This window comes from Bombina bombina, chromosome 7 (genome assembly GCF_027579735.1).
Source record: "Bombina bombina isolate aBomBom1 chromosome 7, aBomBom1.pri, whole genome shotgun sequence".
Taxonomy (NCBI): Eukaryota; Metazoa; Chordata; class Amphibia; order Anura; family Bombinatoridae; genus Bombina; species Bombina bombina.
In genome coordinates this window covers 120,245,165-120,271,001 of record NC_069505.1, presented here as the reverse complement: position 1 = coordinate 120,271,001, position 25,837 = coordinate 120,245,165, and the positions used below count along the sequence as shown (strand labels likewise).

At 37.4% G+C, this 25,837-nt stretch overlaps 1 protein-coding gene across 10 annotated transcripts in view; it reads left to right on the top strand.

The window, feature by feature from the left end:
• The window catches only part of PPFIBP2 (PPFIA binding protein 2), a 315,010-nt gene that overhangs the window by 173,686 nt on the left and 115,487 nt on the right, over window positions 1-25,837 (top strand). For 6 of the 10 annotated variants that reach the window (XM_053720270.1, XM_053720273.1, XM_053720274.1 and 3 more), the window contains 3 exons: window positions 6,889-7,020; window positions 18,871-19,059; window positions 23,426-23,518. In XM_053720270.1, coding sequence (XP_053576245.1) covers window positions 6,889-7,020; window positions 18,871-19,059; window positions 23,426-23,518 — 414 coding nt within the window. The remainder of the gene's footprint in view (window positions 1-6,888; window positions 7,021-18,870; window positions 19,060-23,425; window positions 23,519-25,837) is intronic. The other 4 variants (XM_053720275.1, XM_053720276.1, XM_053720279.1 and 1 more) reach the window with 1 other exon arrangement.

Here is a 25,837-nt window from a genome sequence, read left to right as displayed (position 1 = left end):
TGTGTTATTGATGTGGGTACTGCATAACTATTGGGACTATTGAGGTATCAAGAATATCCAGTGCCCATCTGTAATATAGTTTTTATGTTGTCATAATTTCTAATTTCTTTGGTAGATCTTTATCACAATTATTTAATTATTTTATTTTTTTTGTGTGTGTGCTGTCTTGGAAGAAATGTACTGCTGGGGTTATAGTTATGTGTAATTATCTAATCACCTTCATGGGACAGTCTCTATAGAAAAAGTTTTATTGTTTAAAAAGATAGATAATGTCCGTTACTACCCATTCCCCAGCTTTGCACAACCAACATTGTTATATTAATATACTTTATAACCTGTAAATGTCTGCCTGTTTCAAAGGCTCTATTGACAGCCTCTTAATCATATGATTTTGTATTTGCTTTTTACAACAGGAGACAGACAGTTCATGTGGGCCATATAGATAACAATGTGTTCACGCCCGGGAAGTTATTTAAGAGTTGGCACAACGCAGTACTAAATGTAACTCCGATAGATTTTAAATAGTCACAGTCATGTGATCAGGGGGCTGTCAGAAGACTTAGATACAAGGTAATCATAGGGGTAAAAAGTATATTAATATAACTGTGTTGGTTGTGCAAAACTGGGGAATGGGTAATAAAGGGATTATCTATATTTTAAAACAAAATTCTATTGTAGACTGTCCCTTTAAGTGAATATTCTAAACACTTGCAAATGGTTTTGGGTTATACAACTTCATACAGTTTGTAAGTTATTTACATCCCCATAATATTTAGTATTTTTATTTTGCAGGAAACTATGTAATTTTCATTTTTAATTATCTATTAACAATTGTTGTTATAGGTTGTACAATATGCATGTACGCATAGACTATTATTTATGTAGACTACCATATTGCAGTGTTTGTGACTGGGCATGAAGGAATAGTTAAAGGGACAGTAAGCACCATGTTATTTCTGTTGTGATCCTATATAATACAAATCTTAACATCTTTTTTAAAAAAAAAAATTTTACCACAATAATTTTTTAATAGCCAAACTCCACGAACTATTTTCCTTATTTTGTGTGTGGTGTGTTATTTTCATTATTTGCAGGAGCTACTCTGGGCTTTAGTCCATAGACAACAAGACCAGTCACTGTGATAAAGTTAGCATAAAGTGCATTGTTTTGTAGTGGTTATATAATAATGCCGGTTAGGGGCAGATATGTAGTGCAGTTAGCCTTGAGAAGTCAGCAATTTTCAGAGCTAAGTTACATTTCAAGGGGTAAAAATTAAAATGTATTGTGCAGTTGTATCATTTTGCATAAATAAACCTTTTATAATTCTCAAGTTGTTTACCAGGGGCGGAACTACAGGGGGTGCAGATGTCGCAACAGTGACGGGGCCCCCGAGGGTGGGGGCCCAGATAAAAAAAAAAAAATCCCAATTAAAAAACGTTGACCTGCCACTACCTGAACTTATATCATGTGAGTGTGACGTGATGCTTCACTAGTGTCTATGTCTGTTAGTGTTTCTGTTTTACCCGTTGGTGTTTGTGTGTGTGTGTGTGTGTATATGTATGTGTGTGACTGTGTGTGTGTGACTGTGTGTGTATTTATGCATGTGTGTATGTGACTGTGTGTGTGTGTATGTATGTGACTGTGTGTGTGTATGTGACTGTGTGTGTGTATGTGACTGTGTGTGTGTATGTGACTGTGTGTGTGTATGTGACTGTGTGTGTGTGTATGTATGTGACTGTGTGTATTTATGCGTGTGTGTGTATGTGACTGTATGTTTGTGGAAGACGCAAATTACAGACCATGTGACTACAGCATGGGGCGCGGGGGGTAAACAGTGCCACTATATAGTACCACTATATACAGTACGGGGGGGCTGGACCATGTCACAGACTACTGTGATCACTTTATAAAGTACTTGGGCGGGTAGGGTCAGGCCAGCCATCTCACCGGCAGATTACAGACTGTGTCACTAACTCACTATATACAGTACTGGTGGGTTAAACAGTGTCACTATATACAGTAATAGGGGGTCAGACTATCTCACAGACTGTGGGCACAGGGTCTAATGTCTATTGAGGGTTTAAGTGCCAATGGGCAACACCACAATTATGACAGTATTTCAGCAGACCTATCATAATTGTGGTGTAGCCCATTAGCACTTAAACTCTCAATAGACATTAGCAAAAGTCACTTTAAAACAACAATATAAAAATAAATAAATTGAAGAACAAACTTACATTGTGCATCCCTTTTGGAAATACAATGTCTCAGAACATTCACATACTATTTGTCACAATGTTTTTTTGCTTTTTGTACTCGGCAGTTAACCAGATTTAGCCTCTGTGTAATGACAAACTGCATTAATTTCAACAAACAATACTGTTATGTAAAAAGATAGATACAATAATGTTTCAAAAACTAGGAACCAGGACGTGAGGTGGGTGGCAGAATCAGTTTCTGGGGACAAGTCTGTGCAACACAAGGGTAGAGTTAAAGTAGTATAGGAACATGGCTGGCCTCCCATATAGTGCACTAGCATGGCTGGCTAGTCTAGGACATTGTCAGAGGTGATCCAGTGCTGTGGCTTGGTGGGTGGTTCCTTGGGGGTGGAGTCAATTTTATTCTGGGTGGGGTTTATATTTCCCCAGTTTTATTTTGTTGAAACCATACTATAAACAGGCTAGGTAAAGCAAATATTAGGGACAGTGTGAAGATACTTACATACTTTGAAATTATGGCAAAATGTTGGACAGAGCTTTGTTGTGTAGGGCAATAAATGACAGCCAGTGCAGTATCTTTAAACGTAATTATGGACCCAGAATGAAGATGTTTAAATTGTGTGTTTGTGGAACTGATTTATGGGTATAAGGAAGGTGAGAGGCTGTGCAAGTGTTATGGGGCATAAAATATGAGGCAAGTGTTTTCTGGATTAAAAATTGGGCATTCTTTCTTCCCTGTTGTGAAGGAGATCACAGGGCCCAAATGGGAAGCATCTGGGGACCACCTGTTGCTCACCAGTGATGCCCCGATTATGTGGCATTACCACTTTAAGAATTAGCATACCCTAGTAAATGCTCACTGGAACGGACTGTTGAAGTGTGAACTCATTGATTACTGCAGTTTTGCAATAACTAGTGTAAAATTAGTTATTTTATAGAAGAAGAGACTCCTAATAGTGTGCATTATCACGTAGTGTTTAGGTAAACTACAAAAGCATAATATTTACACAAATGGTGTGAAACTGTCACAGGCTGCTCCCGTTTTCCTCCTAGAAAGTGATAGCTGCACAAACTATTGATATTAAAGGACACTGAACACAAATTTTTTCTTTCGTGATTCAGATAGAGCAGGCAATTTTAATCAACTTTCTATTTTACTCCGATTTATCAATTTTTCTTCATTCTCTTGGAATCTTTATTTGAAATGCAAGAATGTAAGTTTTTAGATGCCGGCCCATTTTTGGTGAACAACCTGGGTTGTTCTTGCTGATTGGTGGATACATTCATCCACCAATGAACAAGTGCTTTCCCGGGTTCTGAACCAAACAAATAGCTTAGATGCCTTCTTTTTCAAATAAAGAAAGCAAGAGAACGAAGAAAAAATGATAATAGGAGTAAATTAGAAAGTTGCTTAAAGGGACACTGAACCCAAAATTTTTCTTTCGTGATTCAGATAGAGCATGCAATTTCAAGCAACTTTCTAATTTACTCCTATTTATCAAATTTTCTTCATTCTCTTGGTATGTTTGTTTGAAAATCAAGAATCTAAGTTTAGATGCCGGCCCATTTTTGGAGACTAACCTGGGTTGTCCTTGCTGATTGGACAGCACCCATAAAAAGTGCTGTCCATGGATCTGAACCAAAAATCTGCTGGCTCCTTAGCGGAGATGCCTTCTTTTTCAAATAAAGATAGAAAGAGAACAAAGAAAAATTGATCATAGAAGTAAATTAGAAAGTTGCTTAAAATTGCATGCTCTATCTGAATCATGAAATAAAAAATTTGGGTTCAGTATCCCTTTAAAATTGCATGCTCTATCTAAGGGGTCAGCAACCTTGGCTCTCCTGATGCTCAGACAGCCTAAATAATGTCTTGGCATCATGGGAAATGTAGTTCCAAAACATCTGGAGAGCCAAGGTTGCTGACCCCTGCTCTATCTGAATCACGAAATAAAAAATTTGGGTTCAGTGTCCCTTTATGTATGTTTAAAGGGACAGTAAGCACCTTGCAATTACAATACCTTTATTTTGTGCTGCTATAGAATAACATATTAGCCAAGTCTTAATGTTTTTAAACCAAATTAGCATCCTTTTTACTGCAATCAGTTTTTAATCGCCAAATTCCACCCACTATTTACCTTGTTTGGAGGAGCCACCTTGTTTGGAGGAGCCTATCTGGGCTGTAGTCCTCAGACAAGGTAAGCCCCAGCTATAATCTTAGCATAGAGTGCATTGTTTTGCAGTGTTATCAGATAAAGCAGATTAGGGACAGATATGTAGCAGGGTTATAGTCTTGAGAAGTCAGCAGGGTGCAGAGCTAAATTACAAGGAAAGAGTGCAAAATAAATATTGAAAATAGATTGCAAAGTTGTTTCATGATGCATAACTAAACTAAACATTTTATATACAAATCTCAAGGTGTTTGTTTACTTTAATATAAGCAGTGTTTGTGCTTTAGGGTAAAACCAAGCAGTAAGTAAATCTAGATATTATTTTACATTTCTGTGATCACTCATTTAAATGACTGTCATTATTGTCCAGTTATTTTGTTATTAAAGCAGGGAAAACCTTGTTTTTATTTATTATTCAGATGGAGAATGCAGTTTTAAAAAAAAAAAAAACTTTACAGTTTACATCTGTTCTTAAATTTGATTTGTTGTCTTAGTATCCTTTGTTGAAAATCATACCTAGGTAGGCTCATGCACTAAAGGGGAACTAACTGCTGATTGGCGTCTGCACATATATATGCTTATTTTCATTGGCTCACCCATTGTGTTGACCTAGTTGCCAGTAGCGGATTGCTGCTTCTTCAGTAAAGACTTCCAAGAGAATGATGCAAACTTGGTAATAGAAATAAATTGTATGAATAATTGGTATCGTGAAAGAAAAAAATTGCGTGTCTTGTCCCTTTTAATAAATACTAAAGGGAAGGCTGCAAGCTTCTGTAGCTACAGATGTAAATATTTAGTGTTGCAAGTTAAAGAGTAAATAGTGCTGCTGTGGACGGACGTGCAGGATACTGAGACTTGGCTACGTCAGCACTGGCACTGTTACAAACGTTTTCTCAAGCACTGTGTCATTTAAACACCCAGTGCCAGTACGGTTTTCCTTACTTCCTAAGGTGTTTATATGCAGTGGCATATTTCAGGAGATTTATTCTTAACTGAACACAAAACACAAAAATCCTCTAGAGTAGTTTAGATGCTTGCTGACATTAAAGGGACATTAAACTCATTTTTTTTGTTTCATGATTCAGATAGAGAATGCCATTTTAAACAACTTTCTAATTTACTTCTATTATTTAATTTGCTTAATTCTCTTGATATTATTTACTGAAAAGCATATCTAGATAGACTCAGTAGCTTCTGATTGGTGGCTGCACATAGATGCCTTATATGATTGCCTCACCCATGTGCATTGCCATTTCTTTAACAAAGGATATCTAAAGAATGAAGCAAATTAGATAAAATAAGTAAATTGGAATGTTGTTTAAAATTGTATTTTCTACCTGAATCGTGAGAGATTATTTTGGGGTTTAATGTCCCTTTTAAAGGGATATGAAACCCCCCCAAAAATATTTTGTGATTGACAGAGGACACAAGTTTCCAATATACTTCTATTATTCAATTTGATTAGTTCTCATGGTATTCTTTGTTGATGTCTGGAGAACTACATGGCATGAACAAGTGCTGCATTCTAGTGCTCTTGCAATACTGTTGCTGTATAGTGCTCAAGACACATGCCAGCTCCTGAGCTTATGTCCCAGATTTTTCAACAAAAGATACCAAGAGAATCAAGACAATTTACACATAGAAGTAAATTAGAACGTTGTTTAAAGGGACATTAAACACTAAATAAATTCTAGATAGAATGATGCATTAAAAAAAAAAAAGATTAGTCTGTGAATAACATGTAGATGTAAAGTTTTAGTGTCTATAAAACAAGTAGCCTTCTCTGCTGTGGCCAATTAGGGACAGTTATATGTGTCACTAGAGTGTGCAGCCAATGGCTGTGTTCAATATAATAATATAATAGAGTTCTCCACGATTTCAAAATGGTATTACAGGAAAAGGGGACAAAATAAATAAGGAACACTGCAGAGTTTATTTATTTATTTATATATATATATATATATATATATATATATATATATATATATATATATATATATATATATATATATATATATATATATATATATTAGGAAAAGAAAACACTTGCTGGACTTCGGTCATCAGTGACAATCCTCTTTTTATTGTGTCCCTTCTATCATTTTATTTTATCATCTCAAAGTATTAAATGTCCCTTGAAAACTGAATGCTGCCTCTGAATCCTAAACGAAGAAAATGTATATATGCTTTATAATGTAGTTTTATACACTTTCCCACCAGCTATTATTTTAATACCTGATAAATATTTTGTGTGTGTATTGTTTCAAATGATTCAATTATTTATCATTACAAGCAATCCAGAAGTATATCTTCTGCCTGTATATTTTAAATAAGTTTGTATTTAAAATGAAATAGATTAAAACCTAACTAAAATTGTTCTATATTTGCATTTTATTTACATGGGGAAAAAAAAGTCTTCTGGGTGAGATAGTTTCACTGTCTCTTATCTGTTAATTAAATGTTGTTGTTTTTTTTAAATTTCTTTTATTTATTATTTGCAGGAGCTTTTAAGTCGCACATCTCTCGAAACCCAAAAACTGGATCTGATGGCTGAGCTTTCAGATCTAAAAATAAAGATGGTCGGACTTGAAAAAGAGAGGCATGATTTTGAAGACTCCAATAGCAAGGCAGAGGTAGGCTCCACCCATTTCTCTCTACTAGTTAAAAAAATGGTTAACCCCTTGTCTGTTATAGTTAGTCCTCTTTGGTATTTAAAGCATTACAATTTCATTGACATTTCCACTGGGATAAAAGTGATACTATACTATAACCAGTTTCTGACCAAAAGTTACATTTTGTATTTTAAAGTCATTGAATTAAATACTAAATACATTTTACAAGAATAGTTTTGAGATTATTGCCTCTCTAGTCATGGGTGCAGCCATGTTGAAATATGTCTTTCAGTGCTGATGTGTTTGCACATGTGCAGTAATTCTCCTTTAGATACCTGCAGTGTAACCTAGGTTTCATAATGGCAGCACCCATAATTAGAGATAGGTGCATGAAATGTATTTAGTGTTTGTATAATATCCCTTTAACAAACATTTCTAATAGAAATCTGTACCTATTTCGACATATGCTTTTGATTTTCTAGAAGGGCTTTTTCCTCTAACTGCATAAGGTTGTTGCCTTTTGGTAGAGGAAAAAAATAATAATAATAATTTTAGTATTGTAAGTGACATCTCCCATACGACTAATTATTATTGTTATTTAAAGGGACAGTATACACCAATTTCCATATAACCATGTAATCTACACTACTATAAAGAAGAATATGCTCAGATGCTGATCTAAAATCCAGTATAAACCCTTTTTTAAAACTTACTTAGAAGCTCCCAGTTTAGCACTGTTGATAAGGTTAGGCTGGGACACCCACTGAAATGGGCCAGGAAAGCAGGAAGGGTGTAGACATCCCCCCTCCCTCCATATTAAAAGACCTAATACATAAAAAGTATGTAAACGCATGTATACATCTGACACTTGGGTGCTTGGTTAGGAGTCTCAAAATAAGCACAATGTTATTTAAAAAAAAAAAAGACGCAAAACTGTACATTGTTACAAAAACACCCTCAGATGCGCTATATAAATTGATAATCTAGCAAACATTTATGTAAAGAAAAATCTAGTGTACGATGTCCCATCATCTCCCCTGCAACGTAGCCTGAGCAGGCAGCCTCATAAAGCACTTAACCACAGAACATTCCCTTGCAACTTTCTCGTTCTCCCTGTATTTTATTTATGCTGGAATATGGCCAGAAAAACCTAACAACCCAGTCTAAACATCTATAAAAGAAAACATATTTGCTGCATTTGTTTTTCAGTAACCAAACTCCATGCACAGCCTACTATATTTAGAGGAGCCATTCTGGCTTGAGTCTGCAAACATCAAGGCTCACAATGGGTGTTTTTTCTTTTGTTATCCGTTAAAGGGCTAGTAAACAGTGTTCATTTGGCAACAAATATGTTAAATCAATGTGAATATAAAAATAAACATATTGTGTAGAAACAAATGGTAAATGCTTTACTTGTTTTCTTGCAAACTTAGCCCCTGTCCCCAGAGTGATAAGAGCAGAGAATTTTTAAAAACCTAAGATTTATTCTGTCAGTTCTGAGCATGAGAAAATCTGACTCCCTGTTATCTAGTCTGTTCGCTAGCCTAGAAGTTTTATGACATCAGGCTAAGATAAAACTTCCTGCAAAGTCCGCCCTCTCATTGTAGGGCTGTGACAGGAAGCACAAATGTAGTGTAAAAACAATAAAATAAATAAAAGGTCAAAGCCATTTACATAGATGAATAATGCATATTGCAATGCTTTCTATTAAGTATAATCAACTGCTTAGTGTTTTTTTTTTTTTAATTGCAATCAAACAGACTGCTTAACGTCCCTTTAATTGACAGTGGCTTTAAAAGGGTACTGCTGAGCCTGTTAACCACTGAAGATTAAAAGAGACACTAAACTCTAGTTTTAAGAGCCTGTTATTTCTGTCACATAATTAGGTTCATTTATATCACTTGCAGCTATGGAAGCCTGAGGTTACAGAATTTGCTGTCTAACCTCTGGTAATAATGGTGACAGCTTTTGTTTCAAATTCTTATTGCAATAGATGGCAAATCTCTTCTATACCTCATTAACACCCTGTGTGCCTTTCAGTGCATGTATGGTCAGAGTCCAAGAGATATTTTATCAACACTTTCATTAGTAGTAGCTGTTCAGTCTATTTTTATTTTTTTTAAGTAAAAACATGTTTTTCATATTTTTGACAAGATAGGCTTCCTTCAGGTGTAATGCCTTATTTTGAATTTAACAAAAAAAGGAAAACAGTAGAGATCTGTGAATAAATTACATTTTCATTTACATGGCCATTGTCATCTAAAAAATATATCCTCTAATGAAAGTATTTTATTTTGCATTACTGACCCTAGCTATGTGCTTAAAGGGACAGTCAACACTAACATTGTAATTGTTTAAAAAGATAGATAATGCCTTTACTACCCATTCCCCAGCTTTGCACAACCAACATTGTTATATTAATATACTTTATAACTTTGAAACCTCTAAATTACTGCCTGTTTCTAAGCCACAACAGACAGTCAATACAGTAGATTTGCATAATCAACAAATGCATGATAAGTAGACAATGCAATAGCACTTAGTCTAAACTTCAAATGAGTAGTAGATTTTGTAAAAATAATTTGCAAAGTTATGTCTATTTCCACTCCCCCCGTATCATGTGACAGCCATCATCCAGTCACAAATGCATATACGTATATTGTGTGAATTCTTGCACATGCTCAGTAGGAGCTGGTGACTCAAAACGTATAAATATAAAAAGACTGTGCACGTTTTGTTAATGGAAGTAAATTGGAAAGTTGCTTTAAATTGCATGCTCTATCTGAATCATGAAGTTTAATTTTGACGTGTCCCTTTAACACATGCTTTTGTATTAACTTTTCACAAGTGACTGTTAGTTCATGTGATATATATATATATATATATATATATATATATATATATATATATATATATATATATATATATATATATACTGCTCAAAAAAATAAAGGGAACACTTAAAACACTTAAACACTTAAACAACACAATGTATCTCCAAGTCAATCACACTTCTGTGAAATCAAACTGTCCACTTAGGAAGCAACACTGAGTGACAATCAATTTCACATGCTGTTGTGCAAATGGGATAGACAACAGGTGGAAATGATAGGCAATTAGCAAGACACCCCCAATAAAGGAGTGGTTCTGCAGGTGGTGACCACAGACCACTTCTCAGTTCCTATGCTTTCTGGCTGATGTTATGGTCACTTTTGAATGCTGGTGGTGCTTGCACTCTAGTGGTAGCATGAGACGGAGTCTACAACCCACACAAGTGGCTCAGGTAGTGCAGCTCATCCAGGATGGCACATCAGTGCGAGCTGTGGCAAGAAGGATTGCTGTGTCTGTCAGCGTAGTGTCCAGAGCATGGAGGCGCTACCAGGAGACAGGCCAGTACATCAGGAGACGTGGAGGAGGGCCGTAGGAGGGCAAACAACCCAGCAGCAGGACCGCTACCTCCGCCTTTGTGCAAGGAGGAACAGGAGGAGCACTGCCAGAGCCCTGCAAAATGACCTCCAGCAGGCCACAAATGTGCATGTGTCTGCTCAAACGGTCAGAAACAGACTCCATGAGGGTGGTATGAGGACCCAACGTCAACAGGTGGGGGTTGTGCTTTCAGTCCAACACCGTGCAGGACGTTTGACATTTGCCAGAGAACACCAAGATTGGCAAATTCGCCACTGGCGCCCTGTGCTCTTCACAGATGAAAGCAGGGGCACACTGAGCACATTTGACAGACGTGACAGTCTGGAGACGCAGTGGAGAACATTCTGCTGCCTGCAACATCCTCCAGCATGGCCAGTTTGGCAGTGGGTCAGTAATGGTGTGGGGTGGCATTTCTTTGAGGGGCCGAACAGCCCTCCATGTGCTCGCCAGAGGTAGCCTGACTGCCATTAGGTATCAAGATGAGATCCTCAGACCCCTTGTGAGACCATATGCTGGTGCGGTTGGCCCTGGGTTCCTCCTAATGCAAGACAATGCTAGACCTCATGTGGCTGGAGTGTGTCAGCAGTTCCTGCAAGATGAAGGCATTGATGCTATGGACTGGCCCTCCCGTTCCCCAGACTTGAATCCAATTGAGCACATCTGGGACATCATGTCTCGCTCCATCCACCAACTTCACTTTGCACCACAGACTGTCCAGGAGTTGGTGGATGCTTTAGTCCAGGTCTGGGAGGAGATCCCTCAGGAGACCATCCGCCACCTCATCAGGAGCATGCACAGGCGTTGTAGGGAGGTCATACAGGCACGTGGAGGCCACACACACTACTGAGCCTCATTTTGACTTGTTTTAAGGACATTACATCAAAGTTGGATCTGCCTGTAGTGTGTTTTTCCACTTTAATTTTGAGTGTGACTCCAAATCCAGACCTCCATAGGTTGAAAATTTTGATTTCCATTTTTTAATTTTTGTGTGATTTTGTTGTCAGCACATTCAACTATGTAAAGAACAAAGTATTTAATTAGAATATTTTATTCATTCAGATCTAGGATGTGTTATTTTAGTGTTCCCTTTATTTTTTTGAGCAGTGTGTGTGTGTATATATATATATATATATATATATATATATATATATAGTATGAAAGTATATAAACAGCGTTGTATACAGCAAATATAAACTTGAAATACACAATGTATAGATTCTATACATTGTGTATTTCAAGTTTATATTTGCTGTATACAGCGCTGTTTATATACTTTCATACAACCTTTTTCGTTCTTTAAAACAGCTGCAGTTCAGCATAAATTAAGTAATTAGATACCCAGCATATACTAGTGGCCTAAAATCCTTAGTTGATTGCGACTGAATAACTAAAATATATATTATTTTTTTTCAGTGTGTGGCGCTCTCCTTTTTTAACTATATATATATATATATATATATATATATATATATATATATATATATATATATATATATATATATATATATATATATATATATATATATATATATATATATATTCTCACTGTGCTCACTCAATGGAGTTATTTAAGATTCAACACAGCACTAAATGCAAGTCAATAGATAATAAAGTCATGTGATCAGGGGACTGTCAGAAGATGCTTAGGTACAAGGTAATCACAGAGGTAAAAAGTATATTAATATAACTGTGTTGGTTATGCAAAACTGGGGAATGGGTAATAGAGGTATTATCTATCTTTTTAAAACAATAAAAATTCTAGTGCAGACAATCCCTTTAAAGGGGTAAAACTATAAGTAAAGTTCCACTTTAGAATTTATAGCCTTGCAGCTTGTGGGCAGAACACCACCAGTTAGCCAATCAGGAGTGTTGGTTTCATGCCCCCCTCCTATCACCTGCTGGTTTCTGCTTGAGAACTTCAAGGCTTTCTCGTATCAGTATATTTTGGGAGGTGGCATCTAAGTACAATCTATTGTGTTCAGAATCTCGCAGCTGGAATATTGTAGTTGACTACCAAATGGGCAACAAAGTGATTACAACTCCGTTACAGTGATCTGCTTCTAAAATAAAAATAAATTTAAGGGAGGAGGGGAGAAGCTGGGCGAAACCACTAGAAATCTGAATAGTTTAGTGGTTTCTCTGCCTGGTGTGAAATATGTGACAGATCCAATGAGCTAAGAAATGTTCAAACGTTGATCTACAGAGTGAAAACAAAGTGATATTTTATAGACATTGATTAATTAAATGCATTAGATAAATACATTAAATGTTTCCCCCCCATAGACATTAACCACGATGAGATTAATTCTAGTAGCTTCTTAATTGTTACTACTTGGCCTCATAAAGGGGATAAATAGGCTTTGAAAGCTATGGAATCGTAGGCCACGCAATTCAGTGCCCATTTCTTTTCTGTGTTTAGCATTTTATATTTATTTGTTCGGTAGTTAAATAAAGTAACTTTTAAAAATACCCTTGAATATTATTCTCAGGCTAATTGTTTATATGCAGAATTATACTAAGGGGTACATTTTACAAGTAGTAAACCTGTCTGCCGGCAATCACCACTTATGTTTCATTGCATGACAAAATGTATCATTGCCCAAGAGAATACTGGTGCAACGCGATCCCCTGTTCCAGTGCAACCAATTGTGCTAGAGCAAGGAAAGTCAATCACCCCAAACGAGCGAGAGTCTGGGTAATTGATCTCACCACTTCTGAGGTTGCAGAGAGGAAAAAAAGAATTGGTGGCAGTCGGCTCACTCATGTAAATTGCTCCACATAACCCAAAAAGCTGTGCATGAAGCTTAATAAATCTACCCCTGTCATTTGTGCAAATAGTCACAGAATATACCTATATGCATTTGTGATTGGCTGATGGCTGTCACATGATAAAGGGGCAGTAGAAATAGACATAACTTTGAACTTTGTCAGTAAAAAAATCTACTACTCATTTGCAGTTCAGACTAAGTGCTATTGCATTGTCTTTTTATCATGCATTGGTTGATTAAGCAAATCTACTGCATTTACTGGTCCTTTAAATGTTCATGAGTCAGAGCATGAAATTAAAAAAACAAACAAACAAAAAAAAACTTTTCAAATTACATCTATTATTAAAAAAGCTTTGTCCTCCTTGGTATCCTTTTGTTTAAAGGGACAAGAAACCCCAAAAAATCTTTCATGATTCAGTTAGAGAATACAATTTTAAACCCCTATAGAATTTTACTTCTATTATATAATTTGCTTCATTCTCTTTAAAGCCTTTGTTTAAGAAGCATCAATGCAGTAATGGGAGCTAGTTAAACCCATTGATCGGCCAATTACAAGAGGCATATATGTGCAGCAACCAATCAGCAGCTCCTGAGTCTACTTTTCAAAAAAAGAATATAAAGAGAACCAAAATTAGAAAATAGAAGTAAATTGTAAAGTTGTTTAAAATTGCATGCTCTATCTGAATCATAAAAGATGTCCCTTTAAGAAAAAGAACTATGTAGGCTAGTATAAGCTTAGGAGCATGCCTTTAGCACTCTATGGCAGCAGTATTTGCAGCTATGTATAACATTGTTATAAACATTGTTGCAAACACTGCTGCCAGATGGTTAGACACCGGGCATATTCCTGATCTCACCTAGGGATTACTCTTTAATAAAAAGATACAAATAGAACTAAGCAAAATTTATAATAAAAGTAAATAGGAAAGTTGTTTTAAATGGCATGCTCTATCCAATCAATTGGTTTAAATTTGACTTTACTGTCCCGTTTATTCTTACAACTTCAGATTTAATAGTGTTACACAACCTGTTCAGTTCTTTGTTTTAGAAGCTGCAAGTTCATTACTTTATGTGAGAGAGAAACTTGTACAGAGATATTTGTAGCTTCCATTTGCTAAAATGTGGTCTCTGCACTTCACAGTTGTTTGGCAGTTGTAATGTGTTGGTCACAGGCACTTGTCCCTATAAAGGCCCCTGAAGATATTAATGTCACACTGGGGAGGATGCTGTGGCAGCACTTGTCATTAACCTGTCATCTGCAAAAGCTATATGTGTATACCAATCTGTGTCTAGAACACAAGCCTCTTGATAAGACGTCTGCTGTCACTTTGCCTTGAGGAATTTGTTGCACAATTACAGAGTAACCTTTATATTGTTTCTACTCATCAGCCTATTAATTCACATTTTAGTTCACTCATATGTTTAATTACAAAGTGTAGATCTAGTTTACAACTAGCCGCCGTTCAACCTTTAAATATTTTTTTTTTTTTTTATGTATTGTTTGTTTTTTATTGACATTTCTGTTTCTCTCTCCTCTCTTACTTCTCTTCCTCTCCCTCTCCTCTCCCTCTCCTCTCCCTCTCCTCTCCCCCTCCTCTCCCCCTCCTCTCCCCCTCCTCTTCTCTTCCCTTCCTCTTCCTCTCCTCTCTTCCTCTCCTCTCTTCCTCTCCTCTTCCTCTCCTCTTCCTCTCCCCTCCTCTCTTCCTCTCCTCTCCTCTTCTTCTCTTCCTCTCCTCTCCTTTTCCTCTCCTCCTCCTCTCCTTCTTCTTCTTCTTCTCTTCCTCTCCTCTTCCTCTCCTCCTCTCCTACTCCTCTTCCTCTCCTCTTCCTCTCCTCTCCTCTTCCTCTTCTCTTGCTCTCCTCTTCTTCTCTTCCTCTCCTCTTCTTCTCTTCCTCTCATCTTCGTCTCTTCTCTTAGTCTCTTCTCTTCCTCTCCTCTTCTTCTCTTCCTCTCCTCTTCTTATTCTCTTCCTCTCCTCTTCTTATTCTCTTCCTCTCATCTTCGTCTCTTCTCTTCGTCTCTTCTCTTCGTCTCCTCTTCTTCTCTTCCTCTCCTCTTCTTCTCTTCCTCTCCTCTTCTTCTTCTCCTCCTCTCCTCTCTTCCTCTCCTCTCTTCCTCTCCTCTCCTCTCTTCCTCTCCTCTCTTCCTCTCCTCTCTTCCTCTCCTCTCTTCCTCTCCTCTCTTCCTCCTCCTCTCTTCCTCTCCTCTCTTCCTCTCCTCTCTTCCTCTCCTCTCTTCCTCTCCTCTCTTCCTCTCCTCTCTTCCTCTCCTCCTCCTCTTCTTCCTCTCCTCCTCTTCTTCCTCTCCTCCTCCTCTTCCCCTCCTCCTCCTCTTCTTCCCCTCCTCCTCCTCTTCTTCTCTTCCTCTCCTCTTCTTCTCTTCCTCTCCTCTTCTTCTCTTCCTCTCCTCTTCTTCTCTTCCTCTCCTCTTCTTCTCTTCCTCTCCTCTTCTTCTCTTCCTCTCCTCTTCTTCTCTTCCTCTCCTCTCCTCTTCTCTTCTTCTCTTCCTCTCTTCTCTTCGTCTCCTCTTCTTCTCTTCCTCTCCTCTTCTTCTCTTCCTCTCCTCTTCTTCTTCTCCTCCTCTCCTCTCTTCCTCTCCTCTCTTCCTCTCCTCTCCTCTCTTCCTCTCCTCTCTTCCTCTCCTCTCTTCCTCTCCTCTCTTCCTCTCCTCTCTTCCTCTCCTCTCTTCCTCTCCTCTCTTCCTCTCCTCTCTTCCTCTCCTCTCTTCCTCTCCTCTCTTCCTCTCCTCCTCCTCTTCTTCCTCTCCTCCTCCTCTTCTTCCTCTCCTCCTCTTCTTCCTCTCCTCCTCCTCTTCTTCCTCTCCTCCTCTTCTTCCTCTCCTCCTCCTCTTCCCCTCCTCCTCCTCCTCTTCCCCTCCTCCTCCTCTTCTTCCCCTCCTCCTCCTCTTCTTCCCCTCCTCCTCCTCTTCTTCTCTTCCTCTCCTCTTCTTCTCTTCCTCTCCTCTTCTTCTCTTCCTCTCCTCTTCTTCTCTTCCTCTCCTCTTCTTCTCTTCCTCTCCTCTTCTTCTCTTCCTCTCCTCTTCTTCTCTTCCTCTCCTCTCCTCTTCTCTTCTTCTCTTCCTCTCTTCTCTTCGTCTCCTCTTCTTCTCTTCCTCTCTTCTCTTCGTCTCCTCTTCTTCTCTTCCTCTCCTCTTCTTCTCTTCCTCTCCTCTTCTTCTTCTCCTCCTCTCCTCTCTTCCTCTCCTCTCTTCCTCTCCTCTCCTCTCTTCCTCTCCTCTCTTCCTCTCCTCTCTTCCTCTCCTCTCTTCCTCTCCTCCTCCTCTTCTTCCTCTCCTCCTCCTCTTCTTCCTCTCCTCCTCCTCTTCTTCCTCTCCTCCTCTTCTTCCTCTCCTCCTCCTCTTCTTCCTCTCCTCCTCCTCTTCTTCCTCTCCTCCTCTTCTTCCTCTCCTCCTCCTCTTCCCCTCCTCCTCCTCTTCTTCTTCCCCTCCTCCTCCTCTTCTTCTCTTCCTCTCCTCTTCTTCTCTTCCTCTCCTCTTCTTCTCTTCCTCTCCTCTTCTTCTCTTCCTCTCCTCTTCTTCTCTTCCTCTCCTCTTCTTCTCTTCCTCTCCTCTTCTTCTCTTCCTCTCCTCTCCTCTTCTCTTCTTCTCTTCCTCTCTTCTCTTCTTCTCTTCTTCTCTTCCTCTCCTCTCCTCTTCTTCTCTTCCTCTCCTCTCCTCTTCTTCTCTTCCTCTCCTCTCCTCTTCTTCTCTTCCTCTCCTCTTCCTGCCCTCTCCTTCTCTTCCTCTCCTCTCCTCTTCTTCTCTCTTCTTTTCCTCTCTTTCACTTCTCCTCCTCTCCTCTTCTTCTCTTCATCTCCATAAAAAATACATTGAAAAGTATAGTTATACTCATAATAACTTTTTTGTGCATTTTTTTTTTTTAAATCATTTTTATTATATAGTGTTAAGGGCTAAAATATATGAGCACTCAGGTGTTAGAAAAAAATAAATCAGGCAAAGGGCTTAAACATAGAGATACATACATGTATAAAAATGTATATGTACACATAGATCGATCTCTAGGTCTATATGTACATATGTATTTGCAGAGTACACATATGTATAAGTGCATTGGAGCCCTTTGCAGTTAAGTAGATGAAAACATTTAAAAACATATTTATGCAATATTCATATTTAATAGTTTTATACTGTGTATTTACTGTAAGTATTTCACATTCAATGTTCTGCGCATAGCATAATATGCTCTAAGTATTTCTAAATAGGTATTTCTATATACATCTATCCCTATATATAATCCTGTATGTATGTGTATGAGAGAGATAGATATAGGTATATATTGTACCAAAATCTCATCAGATATATATATATATATTTATGAATAAATAGAACGTAATTTGCTATGTGAAGAACATTTGAATGTGAAACATTTTATGTTTTCATGTCGGGTTAGCACACTTGAAAATATGCGATTTGGGTTTGTGCGCGAGTTCCATTTTTTTCTTCTCCGTTGCCTTCTATGGGGGAATAGGTTATCATGCATGATATTCTAACTTCAGCTATTTATGCTCGTAGTGTTAGCGAGAGAGCAAAAACAGTTTACTTTCAATTAGTAATACTAGTGCTACCTGATGCGTTCTTCTAGTGTAATTAACCCTCAAGCTGAAGCATTAAATGCCACTCCATTTGTAATCTGGCTCTAAATGCATTCTTTTAGCCTTGTATTGAGTTTATTTCCCGCCACCCTCTAGTCCTGGGTGCCGCCATATTTAAATCTCTTTCAATACATTCCAGTACTGACCTGTTTGCACATGTGCAGCAGGTCTCCTTCAGATACCTGCAGTGTAACCTAAGTTCCATAATAGCAGCACCCATGATTAGCGGGAGGTGCCTGATAAGTATTCAGTGTCCCTTTTAATGCCTCCTGTCATTAGACCTGATCCTGCTCAGGAAAAAAAAATCCCCCAAAATTTAAGTACTTTAAAGTTGATATTTCAAATAAAGCGATTTTACAAAGAATATAATATATCAGATACAAGTCTAAAGATATGAGATATTTTGCAACAATCAATATACTCTTAAAGTGACGGTAAACTCTCCCCTTTTTAAAATCAGATCTGGAATGTAAGCGCTATTTTAGATGGAGTTTAATTCATAAGCTGTAATGAAGATGCAGTATAACATGCTTTTTAATATAGATATAAAATTCAAATATTGCATGCTCCTCCGCCCACTTCAAAGGTAAAATTTTCTGTGAGCTAACAGATTGAATTGTTGTCCAATCAGCGCTCTCCCCATCTGGCACTGTTGTTGTAGCTAAAGCATTGATTGGAGAGTAATTCAATCATTTAGCTGACATGAAAATTGACTTTTGAAGTGGATGGTGTAACATGGGGTATTTGAATTTCATATCTATATTCATAACTAAGTTATAGCGCATCTTCATTGCAGCTAATGAATTAAACTCCATCTAAAATAGCGCTTACATTCCAGATCTGATTTTAAAAAGGGGAGAGTTTACCATCACTTTAAACACAAACAAGTGAAAATGAGGTGATGTTTAAACTGACAAGGAAATGAAAAGAAGCAGCTTAAAACCACACAATACTTCTGCTTTTACCATTGTTTATTACTTAAATCCGCTGTTTGTTTTTATCTTAAATTTCTGTGAATTTCATAATGTTCTTGTGTCTGATGCATTTTCCTCTTCCCTTCTTCCAGTCAGTAGTGAATCTGATAAATGAGCTTCAAGAACAAATGTGCAAACTGCATATGGAGATCAATAGTAAGATACATGAGAGAGAGTCACAGAATAGCGCGTCTGATCCCCATAAGCCTATCCTCGCCAACACTTGCTGCCTCACTGAGCCCCCTCAGCAGGTGCACTGCTCAGGATGTGAAGGGATGGCTGTATGACAAGTATATTTTACCTCTGCACGTGTCTTGTGTGCTGTGTGTGCCCCCAGCACTTGTGTTATAATCTCTCTGTCAATTATTTTGTCTTGCATGTATCACAAAAGGCTTAAAGGGACATACAAGTGGGAAAAAACTGCAAAGGGTTAAATACATGACTTAAATCAACTCCAGAGAAGCAGTGCACTACTCAAGGCATTTTAAGAGGTGTGGCCCTGCATTGCAAAACAAGACAGATTTTGCTAAGGGAATAATAAGATTGGGTAAAAGACTGGGTTTAGAAATAGAGATAGGACTACTCCATTAGATCCTAAAGAGTATTGGATCACAGAGTTAAAGGGACATAAAACCTATTTTTTTTTTTCGTTCTGATTCAGACAGAGCATACAATTTTAACCTTTTCCTGATGTTAGAATGTTCCATGCCTGACCCGATCCCATCATTGAAATTGTGACTTCAATTTGTTTATATCGGAAAGTTTTTTCCAATGTAGACAAATTAAACCCGGCATGAAAGGGTTAAACTGCTTTCCAATTTACTTCTGTTATTCATTTTGCTTAATTTTCTTAGTATTATCTGTTGAAAGGCAATACTGGGAGCTAGCAGCTGATTGGTGAGTGCATATTCCTCTTGCCATTGGCTTACCAGATATGTTCAGCTAATAGCTAGCACCGGATTACTGCTCCTTCAACAAAGAATACTAAAAGAATGAAGCACATTTAGATAATAGAAGTACATTACAGAGTTGCTAAAACTGTATGTTCTATCTGAATCAAGTAAGATAATGTTGTTGGGGGGTTCATGTCTCGTTAAAGGAGCTAAAAAAGACTTCACTAACTTGCCAGCAATTTCACTTGAGAAGTTGAGAAGTTCATGCACACCTTAGACCATGGCTAAGTTCATCACAGCTGTGATATTTTTGTAGCCACAGATATTCTTGATGAAAAACCAGGTGTTTTTTATTTATTATTTTTAAATTTGACATTCACTTACCCAGATTATGTAGTATTTTTATATGGATCAGGGCACTACAGAGCAGAACTTGGACTTAATGCCACCCAAGTTCCTTTGGGTTGTTCAAACAAGAGTATGTGTCTACACAATTCAACACAATATTTGAAAATTGTTTTTGAGTTGAAATCAAGTTTTTAAGAGCTTATTATCTTCTCTTCAGCTCAGATATTGAAATAGTTGTAAGTGTTGGTTGTTTAATAGAAAGCAACCCCCCCCCCCCATGGAGACACACATTAAGCATCTGATTATCCTCCCCTCACCCCTGATATTATTGTTGCATGAAAAAAAGGCACTGCATGTTTTGTTTATCATACAGCAGGGAATGGAAAAAATTACAAGCTCTTACAGTTAAGGGTTGCTTAGGGACGTTTAAAGGGACAGTCTACACCTTAGTCATCTAAGATTAAGATGCAAACAGCCTCCTGCACCCCTTTTCTATATCATGCAGCAGAAACAATAAAAAGGTGGGGGGGTTTTAAATGAATTTTGTTTCTGGACACTTTGAAATGGCAGCCAAGCCCCACCTACTAATGACATCACAACCAAAGCTACATAATAGATTCACTAGTTACAAAATACTTACTAGGTGGATTTGACAGTGTCAATGCAGTGTGCCTAGATGCAGCCCAAATTGTGATGTCATCAGTGGGTGGAGCTTGGCAGCCATTTCAAATTGGCTACAAACTATATTAATTTTAAAATAACATTTTTTTACAGTTCCAGCTGCATTATATATATATATAAAGGGTGCAGGAAGCTATTTCCAGCACTGCATGATGGTATCATCCCTCAGACCACGTGTTTACAATCAACAAACCCTTGAAGATACATAGCAGCATAGGGATGAAGCAGCAAGTGCCAATTGTGAGCAGAAGCTAGGTGACTGTGCATGTAAACACAGCAAATTATTTAATTATAATTATTTGTCATAATGGGTAGTAGAATCTAATTACCATCAAGAGTACCATATACAAGCCATGAGTGTTATCATTTTAAGCACTTCTTTTTGCAACCCCAATTTGTCAAGAGAATGGAACCCTGAATACACTCAATAAGTAAATGAGCCCGTATGTCTTATAGTTAAATCAGCCGTACGTTGTATAAGTAAATGAGCCGTACGTTTGTAGGTAGTCATGTGTTCATCATCAGTATGTATGTTTGTACATACTTTATACCAGTGATGGAGAACCTTGGCACTCCAGATGTTTCCGAATTACATTTCCGATGATGCTCGACTGGACTGCATAGTGCCTAAGCATTGTGGGAAATGTAGTTCTGAAACATCTGTGATACAAGGTTCGCCATCACTGCCTTATACCATTCTGTGAGCTAGAACTGAATATGTGCTCACTACTTACTCAATCACGGTTTACTACACTAGTGCTTTGTGGTGAAATGCCTTAGAAAACAGTCGTTTACTTGATTGGTGGAAATAAATTCCATTTTGGTTTTCATGACTCATTGCTACATTACCCTAAAATTATGACAGATTATATTCTGAGTATTCAAGTGGACCAATTAAATTCATCAGTGTGTTGCTTTTATGTATTTTTTTTTTAATTATCATTCAGAAATGGATCATTGTGATGCTTACTGTAAAGGTCAAAATGTTATTTGCTAAATTGAACACATGTTTTTTACCAATGCTACAAAATAACAGAATTTTGATCAAAATGTCACAGAAACCTTATGTCAGTGATTAAAAAGTATTTGTAAGCACCATTCTACTCCATTCTAGACCCAATTTACAAGGAACGTAAGTCGTCCACAAAGATAGGGTATTTGAGAATCACTGTGTACAGGTTATAACTCAGTAATCATGACATACCTATGTTTAGTGTATCACTGCAACTGGCTTGAGGTGTTAAACATAATGATGATAAAAATAAAGGTAACCGAGCTATTTGTAAACAACTGAATACACTGCAGCATTGGGAACAAACTCAATGCGAGAAAATTGCCCCTTTTAAAATGAATGTAAATTTTAATGCTAAAGTGCCCGGTTTTTAAAAATTAGACTAAAAACAGGAGCACTTTAATTTATCAAAATTTACATTTCAGTCATTGTAAAAAAAATACTTACCTTTTATACTTGACAGCCAATCCAGCTTCCCCCGGTCGTCGTAAGCCATTTCTGACATCAGAAATGATGGATCGGTCATCCTCCAATCACGGCTTCCCCCTGGGGGAATCAGTGTCTGATTTAACGCTGTGATTGGAGGATGACCGATCCGTCATTTTAGACCCAGGAAGAGGCTTTGTGACGGGCGGAGGAAGCTGGAGCGGCTGTCAAGTTTAAAAGTTAAGTATTTTTTCACAATGAGTGAAATGTAAATGTTGATGAATTAAAGTGCCCCTGTTTTTAATTAAATTTTTAAAAACCAGGCACTTTAGCATTTTACATTCACTTTTTTCATTTCATAAGAACTAAAGGCAAAATCTTCTTCTTCCTCTCAGTTCTTTGTGACTGGATCAGTAAACATCACCAACCTTTGTTCCCAAACGTTTACTTGTGTGCAGTCAAATTCCTGGTGCCAGTTAAGATACCCGCATAGACATAGTTGACTGTGCACAGCTATTACTTTCTATTGAAACAACAAAAAACTATTTGCTGCAGCATCTCCATTTACTTTAATTGTGCTGCTGAAGCTGTCAATTAAAAACTGTGAATTGCAACTTGATCCTTGTGGATCAGTGTTGAACAATACAACATTCAAATATTCATAGTGGCATTAAAAATACACTATACACAATAGGACTTTTTTTGGTCAGAGTTTAATATGACCTTTTTTAATGGCATTATCAAAGTAAGTGTTCATGTTCAAGTGTGTGTGTGTATATATAGTGAGATTTAAAATGCGCTGCCGCCCTAGGCAAGTGCCTTGTTTGCTTAGGCCTAAAATACGCCCCAGTTACATACGCTGACATTTCCTTGCAAGTAGGTCCCTAAAATAAAATCTGACATCTCATTACTAGACACCGTCAACATCTGTCAGTGCAAATACAGACTAGTAGTGGCAGCTGATATGTTTTTGTTACATGAGCAAAGCATGGGCTTGCTAAGACATATACCCTGATACTTTGGAACGCTTCTCATAAAATCTTTTTTTCAAGCAGAGGCTAAATATTTATCTAAGCATACTTACACTTAAAATCAAGTGTAAACAGGTTTTGTAATCTTATGGAGACAAACAAAAAGTAATGTTAAATTGCTGGTTTCGATGTTCTAGCATGAAGTTGATTTGTGTCATTAAATATTCTAAAACTTCTCATATGGAATGTAAAATAATGACAGATATGTTTGCTGAACTCAAGGCTTATAAAATCTTTCTCTTTTAAAACAAAACAGAGTCTTCTGCAAGAACTTAAAAACCTGAAAATTAAAGTGGAAGAACTGGAAAATGAAAGAGCACAATATGAGTGGAAATTGAAGGCAACAAAAGTAAGTTAGCTTAAATAAATACATTTTAGGGATATAGTAAAATAAATAATATGGTGGCAAAACAATAGGACATTGGCATCCAAAGGGTGGATTATTGTGTCAATAGGACTGACATGACTGCAATGTTATAGAGTGTTGACTTTTCAATGTTGTGCAGAAAAAACGGTTACAAACATTGTGAGCCAATGATTTCCTTAGCACTGGCACCACGCTTCTATCACAGCATTGACTTCAGGAGAACTTCCCATGAATGTACATGAGTGGTTAAATTGTCTTATTTGACCATTGTTGAACACTTTAACTCAAAATTTGAGAATCAACATGATTAAAAAATAAAGCAACCTTTTGATTCATTCCTGGTTGAGCGTTTTTCTTTAGGTTTGTATTACCCAGGGAAGTGTCTCCCTTCAGGTTATAGGTGAAACCAGACATGGACTCCCTACCCAATGTGCATAGAGGGATGTGGCTGCATCTCGCTGATGAGGCCCACAGAAGGCCGAAACGATCATCTGGTTTTGCCATGTTCCACGTCCCCAGGAGGATTGCCTGTTTGTGGGCTGGACTATCCTTTTTACGTAGGATCAGACTGATATATTTCAGGAAAGTTCTCAGATAAGAACAATTTAACTAAAAGAAGCTACTGAGCCATTATTTATTCCTAGTTGAGCACTTCTTTCTCTAAAGTTCATTGACTTCCTACATATTCTGCAGTGCTGTACAGGAGTGAATGAAATATGCTTGGCAAAACAAAAGTTACTGGAATTTACACTCTAAGAGATATTTGGGGTCATCAAGGCAACATGGGCAATGATATCATGTAGACGATGGAACCACACCCAGGAAATAACATCATTTAAAAATACAAAACCACAGAAGGTTCTGTATCTTATGCGTTTTATGTCCAACATAGATACTTATTCATAGATGAGTGTGAAAATGTATTGCTTGACTGATGAATATAGGTAGAATGCAATGAAGATTATTATGGGTGAATGAGAATATTGAGCAGGTTAGATGTTGCATCAGGCAAGTAGACCTAAGTGGTGTAAGAGACTCAGCTCCTCTAAGTGAGTTTTCAGAGAACATTTAACAACTAGACTTGCCAAGTATTTCCATGAGTTTTTGTTTACAATATACATCAATAAGCACAGTGTCAATACTCTCAAGCCATCCATGTATTTTCATGCTTATTCGAAAATAAATGCAACAGACTATGCATTCCCTATTTGAAGCAAATGGACACACATTGCACTCTAATGGGAAACTCTACATTGCACAAGAAAATCAAGCAAAGTCTAGTCATTTTGCTTGAAAACCATACAAACGCTTCTATCATTGCTTGTAAACCTTTATCATTAAAATATATGAAATTGCTCCCTTTTATTCTTCAGTTATATGCATTTGTTGTTAAAAGGATCTTAGGTGAAGAAACTATGCCATAAAATATATGTAGATACTCTTTCTATGTGTTCCGCAGTAAGTTGTTTGTCACGTTGCTTATGACGAAGATCAAGAACAAGCATATGGGGAAACTTTGTATTGTAGAAAGAGCTGCAGTGGCCCTACACTGATATATATGGGAATGCCCTATAATATATACATTTGTTAGAATAAATATACTGGGGCTAGAGTGATGTCCATAAATGGCAAATTTACAAAAAAGTCAGAAGATACTGACTGAAAAGATGCACTAAATAGCACATCTGTTTCCATAATTTAGATATCGCCTATGCTCTTGGTGCAAAGATAGGCCACGATTAAAACATAACTTTTATTAAAAGCAATTAAAAACCCAACAATGGTTCTGTAAAGGTGTCCAAAGACCAGTGTACACTATAGGCCTTTAAATTATCAGTTGAAATATAACTGGACCAGGCCTATTAGTATAGGTTTTTGATAAGTGTATAGAAAATTTGTAGTTTTGGTTTGGTGTGAATTAGTCCAAGCACTGCTAAAATAGCAGTTTCAAACATATTTCTCACAATATGTCTGACAGAGGTGTAAAAAATGCACTTATTGTTTCCTTCAACTATATGCACATCTAGCGAAAAGAATGGCGAGTGTGAGATCAAATGCCTGTTATTCTGAGGCATTGCTTAACTTTGAATAACAGGTTCACGTATTTCAAGTGGATTTGACAATACACCTGATTTTTATAGCCCTGTAAATGTAATGGAGGGACATTTGGTGACTATAAAAGTGGAGTACTGCTGTTCAGCATTGTATAGCTTAGAATCACTATTTTCTAACTTTATTAACCCCTTAATGACCACAATGTACCCTGTATGTCACTGGTCGTTAAGGGTTTTTTCAGGACAT